The sequence below is a fragment of the Salmo salar genome, chromosome ssa25 (assembly GCF_905237065.1).
Source record: "Salmo salar chromosome ssa25, Ssal_v3.1, whole genome shotgun sequence".
Lineage (NCBI taxonomy): Eukaryota > Metazoa > Chordata > Actinopteri > Salmoniformes > Salmonidae > Salmo > Salmo salar.
Genome location: NC_059466.1, coordinates 16,889,823 through 16,906,306, shown reverse-complemented (window position 1 = coordinate 16,906,306; position 16,484 = coordinate 16,889,823). Strand labels below are relative to the sequence as shown.

The window sequence follows — 16,484 nt, the reverse complement described above, 5'->3', positions numbered from 1 at the left end:
AGGCCAGCGGCAGGCTTTCAGTGACGCCTGTAGAAAAATCCAGTCAGCATTTTCATTTCAAAGTGGATTGTCCCATTGTTTCTGATGGACAGAGAGTGGATACATTTGGAGCATTCATAACAGGGCCTATTGGGACATTGACTCTAGTTGGCATAGTACATCCGTCCAGTGCAACAACATGAAAGAGACATACATACTGTAGGTTATCCTAAGCTGCACTCTCTAATGCCCTACTGACCCCCTGGAACTGCAATTCAGACCGTGCATTGAATTAATGGAGACTTTTTAAAAGGAACTGACAAGTACGTGATCCCAGATTTGAGGCAAATTAGTCGGAAGTGACAGTGATTATCCATAGTTCACACCAGGACAATTGTAATTCACGGCCACAATATGTTTAGATAAATCATTACGATCACGATTAATTCAAGAATAACTTCAAGAATGAATACTGCGAATCACAATCTGGGTAAGGTCAAAATAATTTTTTAGATGTATGATTTTTGATGGTTTGATATTGAGAATGTATCTTTCAACAACTCTTGATTAAATCGCCGATACTTCTGACAATGCAGTCATAGATATGTCATGTGTTAATCTGCTGATGGTAATCAACCATCAACGGTCATATACCATTCACAAGCTGACGTGCAGTTTCCCATCATTGTTTCCCTGTCTTCTTCTTCCTCTTTTCTTAGATGGAAAATGGCTGCATTTTTAACGGGACCTACTCAGGAGGCTGTGTTCTGCCCAATGGGAATGGTGTGGTGCCCTCTGTCAGCCAGCTCCCCTGCCCTGACACTTTATCCAGCCTCCCTGATGCCCAGTCCTCAGGCTTTTACCTCTGACTGGGGACCACCAGGGGACACTGACTGACTGAAGGAGAGTCACAACCACCCATCCTACAACTGGACCAGCCTTGTACTGTACAACTAGTTGATAACATGGATCAAAAACTAGACGTAGGCCTAAATGTTTTTGGTACTTTTTGTTTTGTTTGATGTTTTATAATGACATAATTATCATTTGAGTCCTTTGTTTATAATATGCTGTCAGAGCGCTAAAGTTGAGTTTTATTACGTTTTTTTTAAATAACACAGAGGAGTAAATGAGAGTCTTTTAACTGTTGTTTCTGTGTTTTTCATGTAAAAAAAGTATTCTCTTTTTCCTCCCATTTGAAGTACAGCATGGTAATTGGTAGTCATGGAGACACTACCTACCCCAGCATGTATAGATGCTAATGGCACCATCATCTTTATGATTTGTGACACGTGACATCATCATCAGTGTTACGAGTTGTCATACAACAGGAATGTAACTTTCAAATGCAAAGGTCAATGCTCATGAGTTTACTGTAATGGGTAATGTAATGAATTGTCTTAGAAAATGAGATACGTGATGTCAAGTAAAAAATTTAAAAAAGCTTTAGAATATCTGAATTTGGTCTAGAATATCCTGCACTTTATTTCAACCACCCACTGATGCTGATATGGAAGTCGGTCGGGGATACCAGGGTTATTTAGGTCCATTTTTTTTATTTTTTTTATTACGTTTTAATATTTAAGGTGGCTGTTACTGATGTATGTTGGGGAATCTGTGACAATAATTTAATTTTTTTGTAAAAACAAATGGTATTATATTTCAGGTGATGGGTTGATGTCCTCACAGGCACATACACTTCTATACAATTGTCATAATAATATTTATTTCACTTGAATTATCCTTCTGATGTTGTCATTGACATCTTGTACCCCTGGGTGAGTGCTTGTCCAATACTAAAGTCAACTGTGACTGAACTAGCAGAAGACACTCATTTCACCTCATTATTTATTTATTTGACAATAATTACGTTTTCATCAATTGTCATTCATGTCCTCTAACATACAATGCATTAGAGGGTAACATCTTGTTGAGAGAGGAAGTATATTGTCAGAATCTAGAGGTTTCCAACAACTATTCCGGTCTTAAGATGATGATCTAATGACAGTTCACTGACAGATTTGGAAACACTGAAAACCAAACGTGAGTATTATAAGGTCTCTTCTGGAAGGATACAATTTTGAATGTTTTATGTAAATAGTAAATGATTGGGAAGTAATGCTGAATAGAATTAGGTCATCATGAAGATGCTGAAAAGAGATTTCCTTGTGGTTGTTACAAAAATTATTGTCATTATCATTGTTATAATTATGAGTTTTAAGTTGAAATGTGATACAAGTGGTTACATGTTTTCAGAATCAACTTGGTTTCTTTCCCCTTTCTTTTTTTACTATGAAAATGTTTGATATATTTAATATGATTGATGTGACCTATTAACAATGTGATAAAAAAAATGGTACATTAAAACAAACAATGGTTTTGAGAAATACAGGTATGTAATTAGGTTCTGTGTCATTTCACTTGTTTTAAGCACTATTTTTAAAACACACTGCTGCTTGAACTCTTGTCTTGATTCAGTTTTGATTGTACATATACTGTACTTACTCTCATGTCACTCTTCTGAAATTACAAAATTGTGCCATACTACTGACACTCAAGGAATTTAATGTTTTGAGAATTTTATTTTGTCCTTTACGTAGTCACATTGAATTTACATTAACATGCTAACAGGAGCAGGTGCAGATGTTATAATGATAGAAAATGGATACATTTTTACCCATGTCCTTTGACTGTTTCTTTGAAATGTATCCCTTTGGTCCTTTGAAATAAAGGATTTCTGCAATCACGTTGAAACTTGAATAATATTACTATTATTTGGCAAATGCGTTCAACTGAGATTTATCTTTAACAAGGCATTTTTTAAGTGTCTTTGGGTCCAACCAGTGTGTCCAATAGAGAGTTAAATGAATAGCATGAATCACATCAGAGAGGGAGACTAAAATACAGTATCTCTTTATGATGGTTTGAACTTTGGCCCCGGCTTTACCGCAGCAGTACTTTAGAAATATTCACACAGGCTTTAAAAGGGATGGCCTGTTCACTTTCCTCTCCTCCATACGGATACATATTGCTTCTTTGGCTAGACTGCTCTCTCTCTCTGCTTCTTAATGGGATTTCAGAGTAGGCCACGGCTGCTTTTTTCATCATCATAGCCCAGGCCGAAAACCAGACATGGTAAGGCTGAGTAGAACCCTTTTTATTTCAGAAAGATGGCTCTAGTCCTCTTTAAGTATTTTGGTAAAATAAAAGTTTTGCTTTTGACATCACCGGCGTTGTGAAAAAAGCAGACTACTGCATTTGAGCTTGATGCTTTCTGTTGTATGTTTGTTTTATCTTTCTGTGCACAGTAGTCTCTATAGCCGTGGCTTGGCTGGGGCTTTTAAAAAGAGAAGAGATACATTTGGGCTAGCTGAGGAGGCTCCTGTCGGTGCTATTTCAGGAGTTTCTATAGCCCGTGGCTTGGCTGGGGCTTTTGAAAAGAGAAGAGATACATTTGGGTTAGCTGAGGAGGCTCCTGTCGGTGCTGTTTCAGCCTTAATAGTGGAGTGACCCAGACTGAGCAGCCTCGTCTCAGCCCACAGAGCTTACCGTAATGCTTTGTGACCTGCGGGCCGCCAGAGGGGAACACAGGCCGTGTGGGTTGAGAAGGGAAGAGGGAGAGGAGGGGAAGAGGGGGGAGGAGGAGCAGTCACAATATTGTGATGGTCCTTACACCATGGTTACGCTTCAGCAGGCTGTGTGTCCATCATACTCCTTCCCCCAGGTTAGTGACTGAGCAACAGAGATCATATAGGACTTATGCCCTAACCTTTCATAATTCATAAGGAACAGCTTGTCTATACAAAATAAACAATGTGTACATTACAATATACATCTAGAGGCGGAAGCCACCTCTCTGTCACTTTCACCACGTAAAATTTGAAGCTCTCACGCTCTCTTAGGCTTAAGCTACTCAACAAACAGCAAACTTAAGGAACTCTTCGAAAAATGTTTAATAGTATTGGATGGTGTTACCCAAAGCAAAATGCTGACATCACCACTGTGCCATTGCAACTGTATAGTGCATAGCCTACAGATAATGCGAGGGAAAGTGACAAGGAAAAGGCCCATAATAAGAGCAGAGGGGTGCAGTGATTATAATCGATGCATCCTGTGGCTTTCTGACATACGGCCAAGGGAAACGTCCTCAATTTGTCTTATTTTTCATTTGAAAGGGGAAATGTTTCGGTTCTTTTAGGCATATGTCAACGAGAGGCAGAGTGGACGTCACTTTGAATCTGATGATGACTAGCTGAGGGGAGAGGGGTCTTTCCGCTCTCGACCTATAAGATACGAAACATTTAGACATGACCCATCTCATCCTATTTCGAAATAACAAGGCAAAAAAAGCAACCAACATGAACAAGTGTGCCCAAGGGACAATGTTATGGATATAATGCTCCATTTAGAGATATGATCTTTGTCAGGCTCGGCTGGCTAAAGAAAAACCAGATATATTGAGATAATGACCACCCAATTAGCCAGCTGTCCTGCAGACAGAGGGCCAGGGACGAGTGAATCATCACCCAAATACATTCTGTTCTGTTGTGTTCCCACTCACAACGGCTGAAGAATGTCATTGTGGGATGTTTATTGGCATTGATTCCCAGCCGGAGAAAACGGGGGCCTACGTAGTTGGAGCATACGTCACAGTATAGTCTGCAGCCATACTACGCCACCTAGTGTTTAAAAGAGGGCTAGAACCTCTGTAGAATGGAAGATTAAGACCAATGTAAAAGAAGACTAAAGGCACACAGATTCGATCTCTCCAATTCACCAGTTGACAGAGACCACACAGAGTTGCCAAGTGGTCAAGAGTTTCTTGATCTTCAGGTGAGGGTGGTTGAGGGAAGTGGGAAATAGTATTTTATGAAATGAGCCGCTGGCCCTTTAAGAGTCGCCCCAAAATCAGGATCTTCTGAAACCGGAACCTGGTGCTTTAAGAGTCCACTTCGGGTTGGGGAGAATGTTCTTATTGCGCAATCCTTATATTGTCCACAGTGTCCAATAGGATCTACACGTCCACACTAGCGGGTCAATTTCTCTGCCACCACTGAGCCTGCTTAGACAGGGAGACAGAAGTTGAGGCACCAGAAAGACCGTGAGAACATCCAAAGGACAATCTTGCAAGGCACAGATTAATTTGGGGTGAATATGAATGTAGCCTACTCGCCTGTGATTTCACTCCCCTCTTATCACAGCACCTGTCCAGTCGCGATATAGCCTACTGCACTCATTGACATCCAAAACATTGTGTAAAACAAGCAAGCTCCTCCAGAGATTAAAAGGTTTAAAAACGATTAAAATCAATTGTCCATCAATGCACTACCCCATGAATGAGCTCCGAATTCCTCCGTTCTCCACACCGAGAACCTAGTACCAGAAATGCTGCCGGACTACCAACCAATGACAGCCAGGTGAGTCTATTGCAAAGAGGACACTGCAATCGTGGCCGGCGCCACTTCACATTCTGCACAAGGGCAATAAGCGGATGAATCAGCCTTAGCTGTATTTCATTTCGGACCTGGGGGAGATGCAACTCGGGAAAACACACACACAATTAATTTGCGTGCACGCTGTCAATCGAATCAAAGAAAAAAAAAATAAGCATGTGTTTGTTATGAAAACATGGTTCACACTTGAATGGGAAAAGAAAAAGAGTTTCAGTTGCACTCCACGATGGGTTGTCGTGCAGACCAACCTTACTGACCTGCAATATCGGGCAGGCATCACCCTTAGATTGGTCCTTGTGGACCTTCTTTGTTGGTCCTCTGTCCTCGACTCTCCTCGGCCCTATTGAGTAGGGTTTGTTTGATCCACCCTTTCAGGCACCTCTCCTGGAGGGTCAGGTTGAGACCTGGGTGCTGGCACCCTTTCATGCACCTCTCCTGGAGGGTCAGGTTGAGACCTGGGTGCTGGCACCTTTTCAGGCATCTCTCCAGGAGGTTCCGTGGGTGCTGGCGTTTTCTGTGGCGCCAGCACCCACGGCACCACAGGGTAAGAGCATGTTCTCAAATTATTCCTGTGAGTTGTCCGTTCTGGTCCTTCCTGTCCTTCAGGCCTAATTCTGTACATGGAGTCATCTGGGAATAAGGAGGCAACTATTACAAAGTGTTCTGGTCACCATCTTGGGGCCAACTTACCCTGAGCCCTCCAACTAAAGTTTCTCAGTGTCTCTCGCTCTCTCCTGGGACTAGAGGCAATACCTTGGCTCATCTGTCACATCAGTATTTGTCTCTGTCTTGTCTTTGTTCTGCTTGTTTTTCTACAGTTTCATAGGCCCGTTGTAGCTTCTTGTGTTCCCCCTGGTCGGTAAGGTTGTCTCCATTACCATGTCCACTGGGAGACAGGCATGCCTGCCAAACATCACATAGAAAGGAGACAGACTAGTGGTGTCATTTTGTAAGCATTTCACTGTAAGGTCTACACCTGTTGTATTTGGTGCATGTGACAAATACAATTTGATTTGATTTGATTAACACTGTTGTTATAAGCATGTGTCAGCTCAGGGAGTTTGTACACCCAGTGGGTCTGTTCTTCCTCCTCTAGTGAACTTGAAAGGGACAATAGCTCCTAGATCTTAGTGCCGCTTTTGATACCATCGATCACCACATTCTTTTGGAGAGATTGGAAACCCAAATTGGTCTACATGGACAAGTTCTGGCCTGGTTTAGATCTTATCTGTCGGAAAGATATCAGTTTGTCTCTGTGAATGGTTTGTCCTCTGACAAATCAATTGTAAATTTCGGTGTTCCTCAAGGTTCCATTTTAGGACCACTATTGTTTTCACTATATATTTTACCTCTTGGGGATGTCATTCGAAAACATAATGTTAAATTTCACTGCTATGCGGACGACACACAGCTGTACATTTCAATGAAACATGGTGAAGCCCCAAAATTGCCCTCGCTAGAAGCCTGTGTTTCAGACATAAAGAAGTGGATGGCTGCAAACTTTCTACTTTTAAACTCGGACAAAACAGAGATGCTTGTTCTAGGTCCCAAGAAACAAAGAGATTTTCTGTTGAATCTGACAATTAATCTGGATGGTTGTACAGTCGTCTCAAATAAAACTGTGAAGGACCTCGGCGTTACTCTGGACCCTGATCTCTCTTTTGAAGAACATATCAAGACTGTTTCAAGGACAGCTTTTTTCCATCTACGTAACATTGCAAAAATCAGAAATTTTCTGTCCAAAAATGATGCAGAAAAATTAATCCATGCTTTTGTTACTTCTAGGCTGGACTACTGCAATGCTCTACTTTCCGGCTACCCGGATAAAGCACTAAATAAACTTCAGTTAGTGCTAAATACGGCTGCTAGAATCCTGACTAGAACCAAAAAATTTGATCATATTACTCCAGTGCTAGCCTCCCTACACTGGCTTCCTGTTAAGACAAGGGCTGATTTCAAGGTTTTACTGCTAACCTACAAAGCATTACATGGGCTTGCTCCTACCTATCTTTCCGATTTGGTCCTGCCGTACATACCTACACGTACGCTACGGTCACAAGACGCAGGCCTCCTAATTGTCCCTAGAATTTCTAAGCAAACGGCTGGAGGTAGGGCTTTCTCCTATAGAGCTCCATTTTTATGGAATGGTCTGCCTACCAATGTGAGAGACGCAGACTCAGTCTCAACCTTTAAGTCTTTACTGAAGACTTATCTCTTCAGTAGGTCCTATGATTAAGTATAGTCTGGCCCAGGAGTGTGAAGGTGAACGGAAAGGCTGGAGCAACGAACCGTCCTTGCTGTCTCTGCCTTGCCGGTTCCCCTCTTTCCACTGGGATTCTCTGCCTCTAACCCTTTTACAGGGGCTGAGTCACTGGCCTACTGGTGTTCTTCCATGCCGTCCATGGGAGGGGTGCGTCACTTGAGTAGGTTGAGTCACTGACGTGGTCTTCCTGTCTGGGTTGGCGCCCCCCCCCTTGGGTTGTGCCATGGTGGAGATCGTTGTGGGCTATACTCGGCCTTGTCTTAGGACGGTAAGTTGGTGGTTGGAGACATCCCTCTAGTGGTGTGGGGGCTGTGCTTTGGCAAAGTGGGTGGGGTTATATCCTGCCTGTTTGGCCCTGTCCGGGGGTATCATTGGTATCACAGTGTCTTCTGATCCCTCCTGTCTCAGCCTCCAGTATTTATGCTGCAGTAGTTTATGTGTCGGGGGGCTAGGGTCAGTCTGTTACATCTGGAGTATTTCTCTTGTCTTATCCGGTGTCCTGTGTGTATTTAAATATGCTCTCTCTAATTCTCTCTTTCTCTCTTTCTGTCTTTCTCTCGGAGGACCTGAGCCCTAGGACCATGCCTCAGGACTACCTGGTATGATGACTCCTTGCTGTCCCCAGTCCACCTGGCCGTGCTGCTGCTCCAGTTTCAACTGTTCTGCCTGCGGCTATGGAACCCTGACCTGTTCACCGGACGTGCTTGTTGCACCCTCGACAACTACTATGATTATTATTATTTGACCATGCTGGTCATTTATGAACATTTTAACATTTTAACATCTTGACCATGTTCTGTTATAATATCCACCCTGCACAGCCAGAAGAGGACTGGCCACCCCTCATAGCCTGGTTCCTCTCTAGGTTTCTTCCTAGGTTTTTGGCCTTTCTAGGGAGTTTTTCCTGGGGAGTTTTTCCTAGCCACCGTGCTTCTTTCACATGCTTTGCTTGCTGTTTGGGGTTTTAGGCTGGGTTTCTGTACAGCACTTTGAGAATATCAGCTGATGTACGAAGGGCTATATAAAAATAAATTTGAAAATTTGAAATAGGGTGTGGTTAAATGTTTCTACTGGCTCATTACCTTGTGGCCAGTAGGGTGTGGCTCCATACATCTTACTCAGTTCGGCAACAATGGCTGACTCAAAAGCTGCTCCTTATGCATATTACATAGCTCCTCGGTCTGAGTGAATGTGCTCAGGACATCCGAAGGGCTGTATTACATGCTGCCATAATGCCTTAACAGTGAAACTAGCAGTCTGGTTTCTGATGTCACTGGAGATTATTCAACAGACATTTACCATTGAATTAACTTGATAACATGTCATTGCAATATTTGATATTTGTCTAACAGCCGGATTTTGGAAAGATGAATTATGACTTGGAGTGACCTGACTTGTCAAAATTATGACATTAGCTGGTCAAAATAATGACTGCAGTAATGCAAAAAGACCAAATCGGTTAAGTTTAGGCAAGGATTCAACTTGGTTAATTTAACAATATATATATTTAACCTTTATTTAAGGTCAAAGCTAAAAGGTCCAGGCTATCTTATTCACCAGGCAGGTTAGGAGAAGTTAAAGCAGAAATAGTAGTCCCTGGTCAACAGCCTGCTTTTCTCTAAACAAAGGCTTGGTCAGCAAATCCGATCCTTGGGAGGGGTTGAGTTTTCCCAGAACTGCTCACGTATTCTGTTTTCAATTACAGAGATTTTGTTGTGGCTGTGTTGATGTTGCTGATATAAATATTTAGTCATCGTGACCTTTCATCATAGTTGACCCCTAGCGGTTTTCTATTTCTCCGCTCACTCTTTTCTCCTCCTGTATACCTTGTTCCTTCCCTTCTTCCCTCTTTCCCTCCATCCAGTCCTCCTGCACTGAAACGTGGATCTCGTTACACATCTCGATCTTACTAGTTTTGAGCGAGGGATTCTGGGGGAGGACAAATACCTGGAGGCCAGGCCTATGTAGCTGGATATGGTTGATTACGACCCCCTCCAGCCAGTCACAGGCTCACTGGTTAGATGCGAGTCCTGTGCGCGCTCACTTCTTACGAAGACTAATTTTGCGAGCATCAGCACTGAACTAAATGGTCTAAATGGTACAATGCTCCAAAGCCCCCAGGGGGTGGAAGATGTCAACATTTTCAAGTAAGCCGAAATTACTGGTGTCTGAGTCAGCATAATGTTTGTCTTTCTGAATACATTGAAGTGTATCTGTCGCTACAATGGGAGTGGGATAGTTCAATTGTCATAGTGAGACCCAGTAGTAAAAATGAATCAACCATTCATTTCATATCCAATCGCAAAACATAGTCAGTTGAAACTGAGATTATCATCTTTATTCCTACCCCATCCATTACAATCCTCTATAGATGATTATTCGTTATAATGGTCAATACAGACATATTGCTATGCATCCGAAGCCTCTGTGATATAAATACTCATAGATACCAAGTTCAGATACAGGAATTCTTTACTGTCTCAATATAGAGTAATTTGATTGCAGCAGTATAAATACAAAAGATATAAAAGTATACCGGTACTACAAATCAGGTAAACAAAATCATGAAAACGTGGGCAATTGATGAAAGATAACCTTAGCGCCACGGACTATGAAAAGTTCTGGAAAGTCACCCAAGGTAATTAGGAAACCATATGTAATTTGGGCAAACTATCCCTTTATGCAAAGACGTTAGTTGCTCCTTTTACCTTTTACCGGTCTCCCTAAAACTATTTACAGAACTACTATTCTGCTTCTCAAACAGATTCTACAGTGTGCTGGGTCAACTGTTCAAATTGTATTGGTCACATACACATGGTTAGCAAATGTTAATGCAAGTGTAGCGAAATGCTTGTTTCAATGGTTAACTTAAGGATCGGCCCCATTTTTTAAATTTTCGCCAAAATGACATACACAAATCTAACTGCCTGTAGCTCAGGCCCTGAAGCAAGGATATGCATATTCTTGGTACCATTTCAAAGGAAAGACTTTTACATTTGTGGAAATGTTAAAGGAATGTAGGAGAATATAACACATTAGATCTGGTAGAAGACAATACAAAGAAGAAACCAACCGTTTAAAAAAAAAAGATTTGTACCATCATCTTTGAAATGCAAGAGAAAGGCCATAATGGATTATTCCAGCCCAGGTTCAACTTAGATTTTGTCCACTAGATGGCATCAGTCTATGTGCAAAGTTTTAGACTGATCCAATGAACCATTGCATTCCTGTTCAAAATGTTGTATCAAGACTGCCCAAATGTGCCTTATTTGCTTATTAATAACTTTTCATGTTCAAAACTGTGCACTCTCCTCAAACAATAGCATGGTATTCTTTCACTGTAATAGCTACTGTAATTTGGACAGTACAGTTAGATGAACAAGAATTTAAGCTTTTTGCCAATATTAGATATGTCTATGTCCTGGGAAATGTTCTTGTTACTTACAACCACATGCTAATTGCATTAGCCTACGTTAGCTCAAACGTCCCACTGGGGACCCACCAATCCCGAAGAAGTTTTTAATTAATCATGGGAATCAGACTCCACTTTATTCTCTCTGGCCTCTTCCTCTTGTATCAGTAAACTCCCCAGCAGAACCCCTGCTGCAGCCCCTATAGTAGTCCCTGTGGCTGCACTTAGTGGTGCCCTCACAGAACCAGCCATGGCCCCAACCACTGCCCCCAGTACTGCTGCCCCAACCTTCAACCATGGTGCTTCTCTCTGTTCATTTCCAACTCTCTGCTCTCGTCCTGCTGTGTCCCTCTGCCTCTCACCATCCTTCTGTGACAACATCTGCGTCTTTCTCAAATTTCTATGTTGAGTCTCTGTAAAAGAGAGCGCATGCATTATGATTAAGCATTAACAATCACCATATTTTACTTAATTTAACTACATTTATAGCTAAATGAGATCTGATATAGAGGCAGTTAACGCACTCACTTAGACAAGAGTTGTCCACTATGTCCGCAGGTGCTGTAGATTCCACTCTGTGTAGTTGTATTCGATCCTCCTTAATCTTCACATGGTTGATCATGTCTTCTCTCACTTTATTCTGCTGCTTAAACTCCGCTACATCTCTCTCTAGCATTGATATCTCCAGTTCTTTCATTTCATACCTTTGTTTGTTCTCTTGTAACTCCTTCTGTATCTCAACAATCATGGCATTCAACTCATCTTCTCTTTCAAACTTTCTATTTTCTAGGTTTTCTATCTTGTCTCTCAGTTCTTTACTTTCTCTTTCATGCTTCCTCTCCATCTGATCCAATGCTCTGTCTTTCTCCACACACATTTGTTTGAGGGATTCCTTCTCTCTTTCGTACTCCATATGTCTGTCTTCTATCTCCTTTTCTCTCATTGTGTTTCTCTGCTCCATCTCTTTCAACATTCCATCTTTCTCCTCATATCGCTTATCTATTTCCTTTACTTTCCTCTCTTTCTCTTCAATCATCCTTTTAAGCTTGTCATTCTCCCTCTCTTCCTCCTCTAGTCTTCTCCCAATCTCCTCAGAGCTTTTTGTCAACTTCTTGTTGCTCTCCCTGAGCTCCCAGTACATTTTGAGCCAGTGTTCACCATCGTTTCCCATCACTGTCTCCTCAATTTTCTCCAGAAGTTCTTTGACCTGAGGGCCTCCAGCCGGGCTTGTGTTATCAAAGACATGGTACCTGTTGCTACATTTATCGACAAGCCACTGAAGGGCAGGCCATCTCTCGATGTGAAGTTCGATGGCTGTGTCTCCAAGCTTGTCTCCCCAGGTGAACAACACTATAGCTTGACTCCAGACTGACCGACCAATCAGATTCAGTTGTTCTTCTGCTCTTGACCTGTCTGTCTCTGTGAATGTTTCGTCACAGCGTACGACCACGAGGACCGCGTGCGGCTCGGGAGCACAAAGAGATGCACCTTGGGTAATCTCAATTCTTACTACTTCAGGAGTGTCCTCAGTGCAGTATCGCCCATGCCACCCGGGTGTGTCCACCACTGTGACTTGTCTTACGGTGATGTCACCCTGTCTTTTCACACTGTGTGAAGTCGTGTGTCCAGCCTCAAAGTTTTTCTTCCCCAGGATGCTATTTCCAGATGAGCTCTTCCCAACTAGTCGAGGTCCCACTATCATGATTCTCTGTTCAGCTTCAGATAGTTGGTGGGACTTACCTAAATGGGAGATATTTATTTTAGATTACAATCTATTTGCATGATTTCAGATATGGTACCGAACCAATTCAAATGTAAGGGTAAAGGTTTTGGGGAAAATCATTTGGTAAAAAAAAATATATATACAGTATATATTTAGAATTCTTCCGATCCTCACCCCTGAGCAGAGATCTGAGTGTTTCCCTCTGTCTCTGAACCTTCATCCGTCTCAAGCTCGCCCTCTCCTCCTCTGCCATCCTCTTAACCTCAATTGCCATTGAAAACCTCTCATTCATGACAACATAACCAGGAACAGCTGTCACCATTTTATCTATCTTCCTCAGCAGCTCTGGGACCTGAGTGACATCATTGCCCCATGTGTTGGCCCTAGTGTTTAAAGCATGATACCTATGCCCACACTTCCCCACCATCTCCTGGAGAAACCCATGTCTCGCTATGTGGTCCTCTAGTGACATTCCCCTGAGTTTCTCACATTGGGTAAACACTACCATCATGTGTCTCCAGAGTGTATGGTTGAGAAGCTTGAGGGGGCCCTCTACTGTCCATTCCCTGCCTTTGCGTGAGTTCAAAGGGATGACCATGAGGAAGGCATGAGGACCTGGTTGGCACATGGATATGCTGGCTTCTATGTTACGGTGGACAAGGAAAGGGTCCTGCACGGAGTACTGGATGCATCTGTCTGATGTGTTGACCACAGTGACCTGCCGGCCGTCCACTAGACTCTGTCTCCTCACACACATCTCCACGTCCCTCCTGGTGTCAAACAGCTTCCTGTCCAGGATGGTGTTTCCTGTTTGACTCTTCTCCAGCCAATCCCTCCCCAGGAGGATGATTCTCAGCTCAGGGAGACTACGCTGGTCCCCTATTAGAGAGGAGAGTACATGTTTTATAAAATATAACAGACTTGAATTTAGGCATTACAGTATTACTACATTTCCAATATATGACCAATATTTTTAGCTAGAATCAACATAACATATGACTATTGATGAAGAGGCCTATATACTGTAAATAAAATGTGAGAAAACTGTAAACAATGCACTGAAAAGGTAGATATAACTCAGTAACTGACCATTCTGTCTCTTTGCTCTGGAAGCCATTTAGTACCTCTCTCTCTCTCTCTTTCTCCCTTTGTTGGACTTCCCTGAAGTATACTCATTGAACCCTACTATCCTTTCCATTATCTTTCATTTTGACTTGCTGGTCATGCGGGCGCTGAACAGTCAAAGTCCAGTTTCTCCTGACTGTAATGTAACTCCACCCACATTGCTGAGAAATGACATTTTGTTCAGTAAAGATAACACATCTTCATAAAGCAAATTACATTGACTGACAGACACAGTTAAATAGGTAGTCAGTAGTGGATCTAATGATTTCTGTCATGTCATTGAACACCAAATGCAGAAAATTATACATACAAAAATGCTAATCTAACATCAAGTAAAGTTTGAAATGGTGTGCCTTACAAAAGTATTTATCCGCTTCCTCAAAAAGCTTTTATTATTCAGATTCAAATTCAGAGTGAATGTAACAGCTGTTCCACTGCCAGGCTGTAAAAGAATCCCTGAGTGAGCATTAAATGATTGCAAGCCATGCAAAAAGTAATAGGGCCTTGGCTACAGTTAAGAAATCCTGATGAATTACTGTCATTCTCGAAAAATACTTAACAAGCTCTCTCCTAGAGATATTATTGCAAGACTTCCTGGAGTCACTGAGGGCTTTTAAGCTTAAATAATAAAGGGCTGAGTTTGCAATCCAGTGTACAGTATTTTCTTCAGATACATTTGAAGACTGTACTGAAGAGACCCACTCCCTTCAACCTGCTTGTGCAAGAGATCTATTATTATTTGTGTTTTCCCACCTCCTTAGTGAAAACGCCAAGTAGACATCACAGTATCAGCGTAAGATTTGATAGTTGATTCTCAGCTTGTCATTCAAACGGTCTGTTATTGCCAAAGCATGTGAGCAATGGTTCTGCTAAATACAATTATAATTTCAGTCAATACAACATATTCATAATTTACATTATGTAAATTGTATATTTCTATTATATACAGCTCCTCAGAGTTTGGAACACACATAGTCCAAGTCTATGGTAGGACTTGCATATAAACCATGGGTATTTGTAACACATGGGTATTTCAATGTGATATTGCTGTGTGAAGCGTGTGACTAATACCGTGCCTTGCCAAAGTCTTCAGACCTCCTGGATTTCTTCACATTTTATTGTGTTACAATGTGTGATCAAAATGGATTTAATTGTCTTTTTTTATCAACAATCTACAAAAACTAATATGGAATGTCAAAGCGGAAGAATATACAGTATATATATTTGGGGGGTATTTTACCCCCAATTTTGTGATTTCCAACAGGCTCGGGAGAGGCGAAGGTCGAGTCATGCAGGCCCCTTGGCCAAACCGTCCCTTAACCCGGACAACACTGGGCCAATTGTGCACTGCTTATTGAGACTCCCGGTCACAGCTGGTTGGGATCGAACCAAGGTCTGCAGAGACGCCACAAGCACTGTGATACAGTGCCACTTGGGAGGCCCTAGATTATTATTATACACTGCTCAAAAAAATAAAGGGAACACTTAAACAACACAATGTAACTCCAAGTCAATCACACTTCTGTGAAATCAAACTGTCCACTTAGGAAGCAACACTGATTGACAATAAATTTCACATGCTGTTGTGCAAATGGAATAGACAACAGGTGGAAATTATAGGCAATTAGCAAGACACCCCCAATAAAGGAGTGGTTCGGCAGGTGGTGACCACAGAGCACTTCTCAGTTCTTATACTTCCTGGCTGATGTTTTGGTCACTTTTGAATGCTGGCGGTGCTTTCACTCTAGTGGTAGCATGAGACGGAGTCTACAACCCACACAAGTGGCTCAGGTAGTGCAGCTCATCCGGGATGGCACATCAATGCGAGCTGTGGCAAGAAGGTTTGCTGTGTCTGTCAGCGTAGTGTCCAGAGCATGGAGGCGCTACCAGGAGACAGGCCAGTACATCAGGAGACGTGGAGGAGGCCATAGGAGGGCAACAACCCAGCAGCAGGACCGCTACCTCCGCCTTTGTGCAAGGAGGAGCAGGAGGAGCACTGGCAGAGCCCTGCAAAATGACCTCCAGCAGGCCACAAATGTGCATGTGTCTGCTCAAACTCCATGAGGGTGGTATGAGGGCCTGACGTCCACAGGTGGGGGTTGTGCTTACAGCCCAACACCGTGCAGGACGTTTGGCATTTGCCAGAGAACACCAAGATTGGCAAATTCGCCACTGGCACCCTGTGCTCTTCACAGATGAAGCAGGTTCACACGGAGCACATGTGACAGACGTGACAGAGTCTGGAGACGCCGTGGAGAACGTTCTGCTGCCTGCAACATCCTCCAGCATGACCGGTTTGGCGGTGGGTCAGTCATGGTGTGGGGTGGCATTTCTTTGGGGGGCCGCACAGCCCTCCATGTGCTCGCCAGAGGTAGCCTGACTGCCATTAGGTACCGAGATAAGATCCTCAGACCCCCTTTGAGTCCATATGCTGGTGCGGTTGGCCCTGGGTTCATCCTAATGCAAGACAATGCTAGACCTCATGTGGCTGGAGTGTCAGCAGTTCCTGCAAGAGGAAGGCATTGATGC

General features: G+C 42.7%; 2 protein-coding genes across 3 annotated transcripts in view; one reads left to right on the top strand and one right to left on the bottom strand.

Moving 5' to 3' along the window:
* Nucleotides 1-2,733, top strand: part of LOC106586277 (aryl hydrocarbon receptor) — a 50,948-nt gene extending 48,215 nt beyond the window's left edge. For both annotated transcript variants that reach the window (XM_014173403.2, XM_014173401.2), the window contains one exon: nucleotides 699-2,733. In XM_014173403.2, coding sequence (XP_014028878.1) covers nucleotides 699-848 — 150 coding nt within the window. In that variant the 3' untranslated portion in view covers nucleotides 849-2,733. The remainder of the gene's footprint in view (nucleotides 1-698) is intronic.
* A 7,278-nt stretch (nucleotides 2,734-10,011) lies between these two features.
* On the bottom strand, nucleotides 10,012-14,050 carry LOC106586099 (GTPase IMAP family member 8-like). The gene is made up of 4 exons (XM_014172957.2): nucleotides 13,920-14,050; nucleotides 13,005-13,709; nucleotides 11,636-12,847; nucleotides 10,012-11,520 (listed from the first exon to the last, which is right to left on the bottom strand). The coding sequence occupies exons 1-4, from the start codon at nucleotides 13,945-13,947 to the stop codon at nucleotides 11,219-11,221; spliced, it is 2,247 nt and encodes a 748-aa protein (XP_014028432.2). The 5' UTR covers nucleotides 13,948-14,050; the 3' UTR covers nucleotides 10,012-11,218.
* Between the last annotated feature and the right edge of the window lie 2,434 nt (nucleotides 14,051-16,484).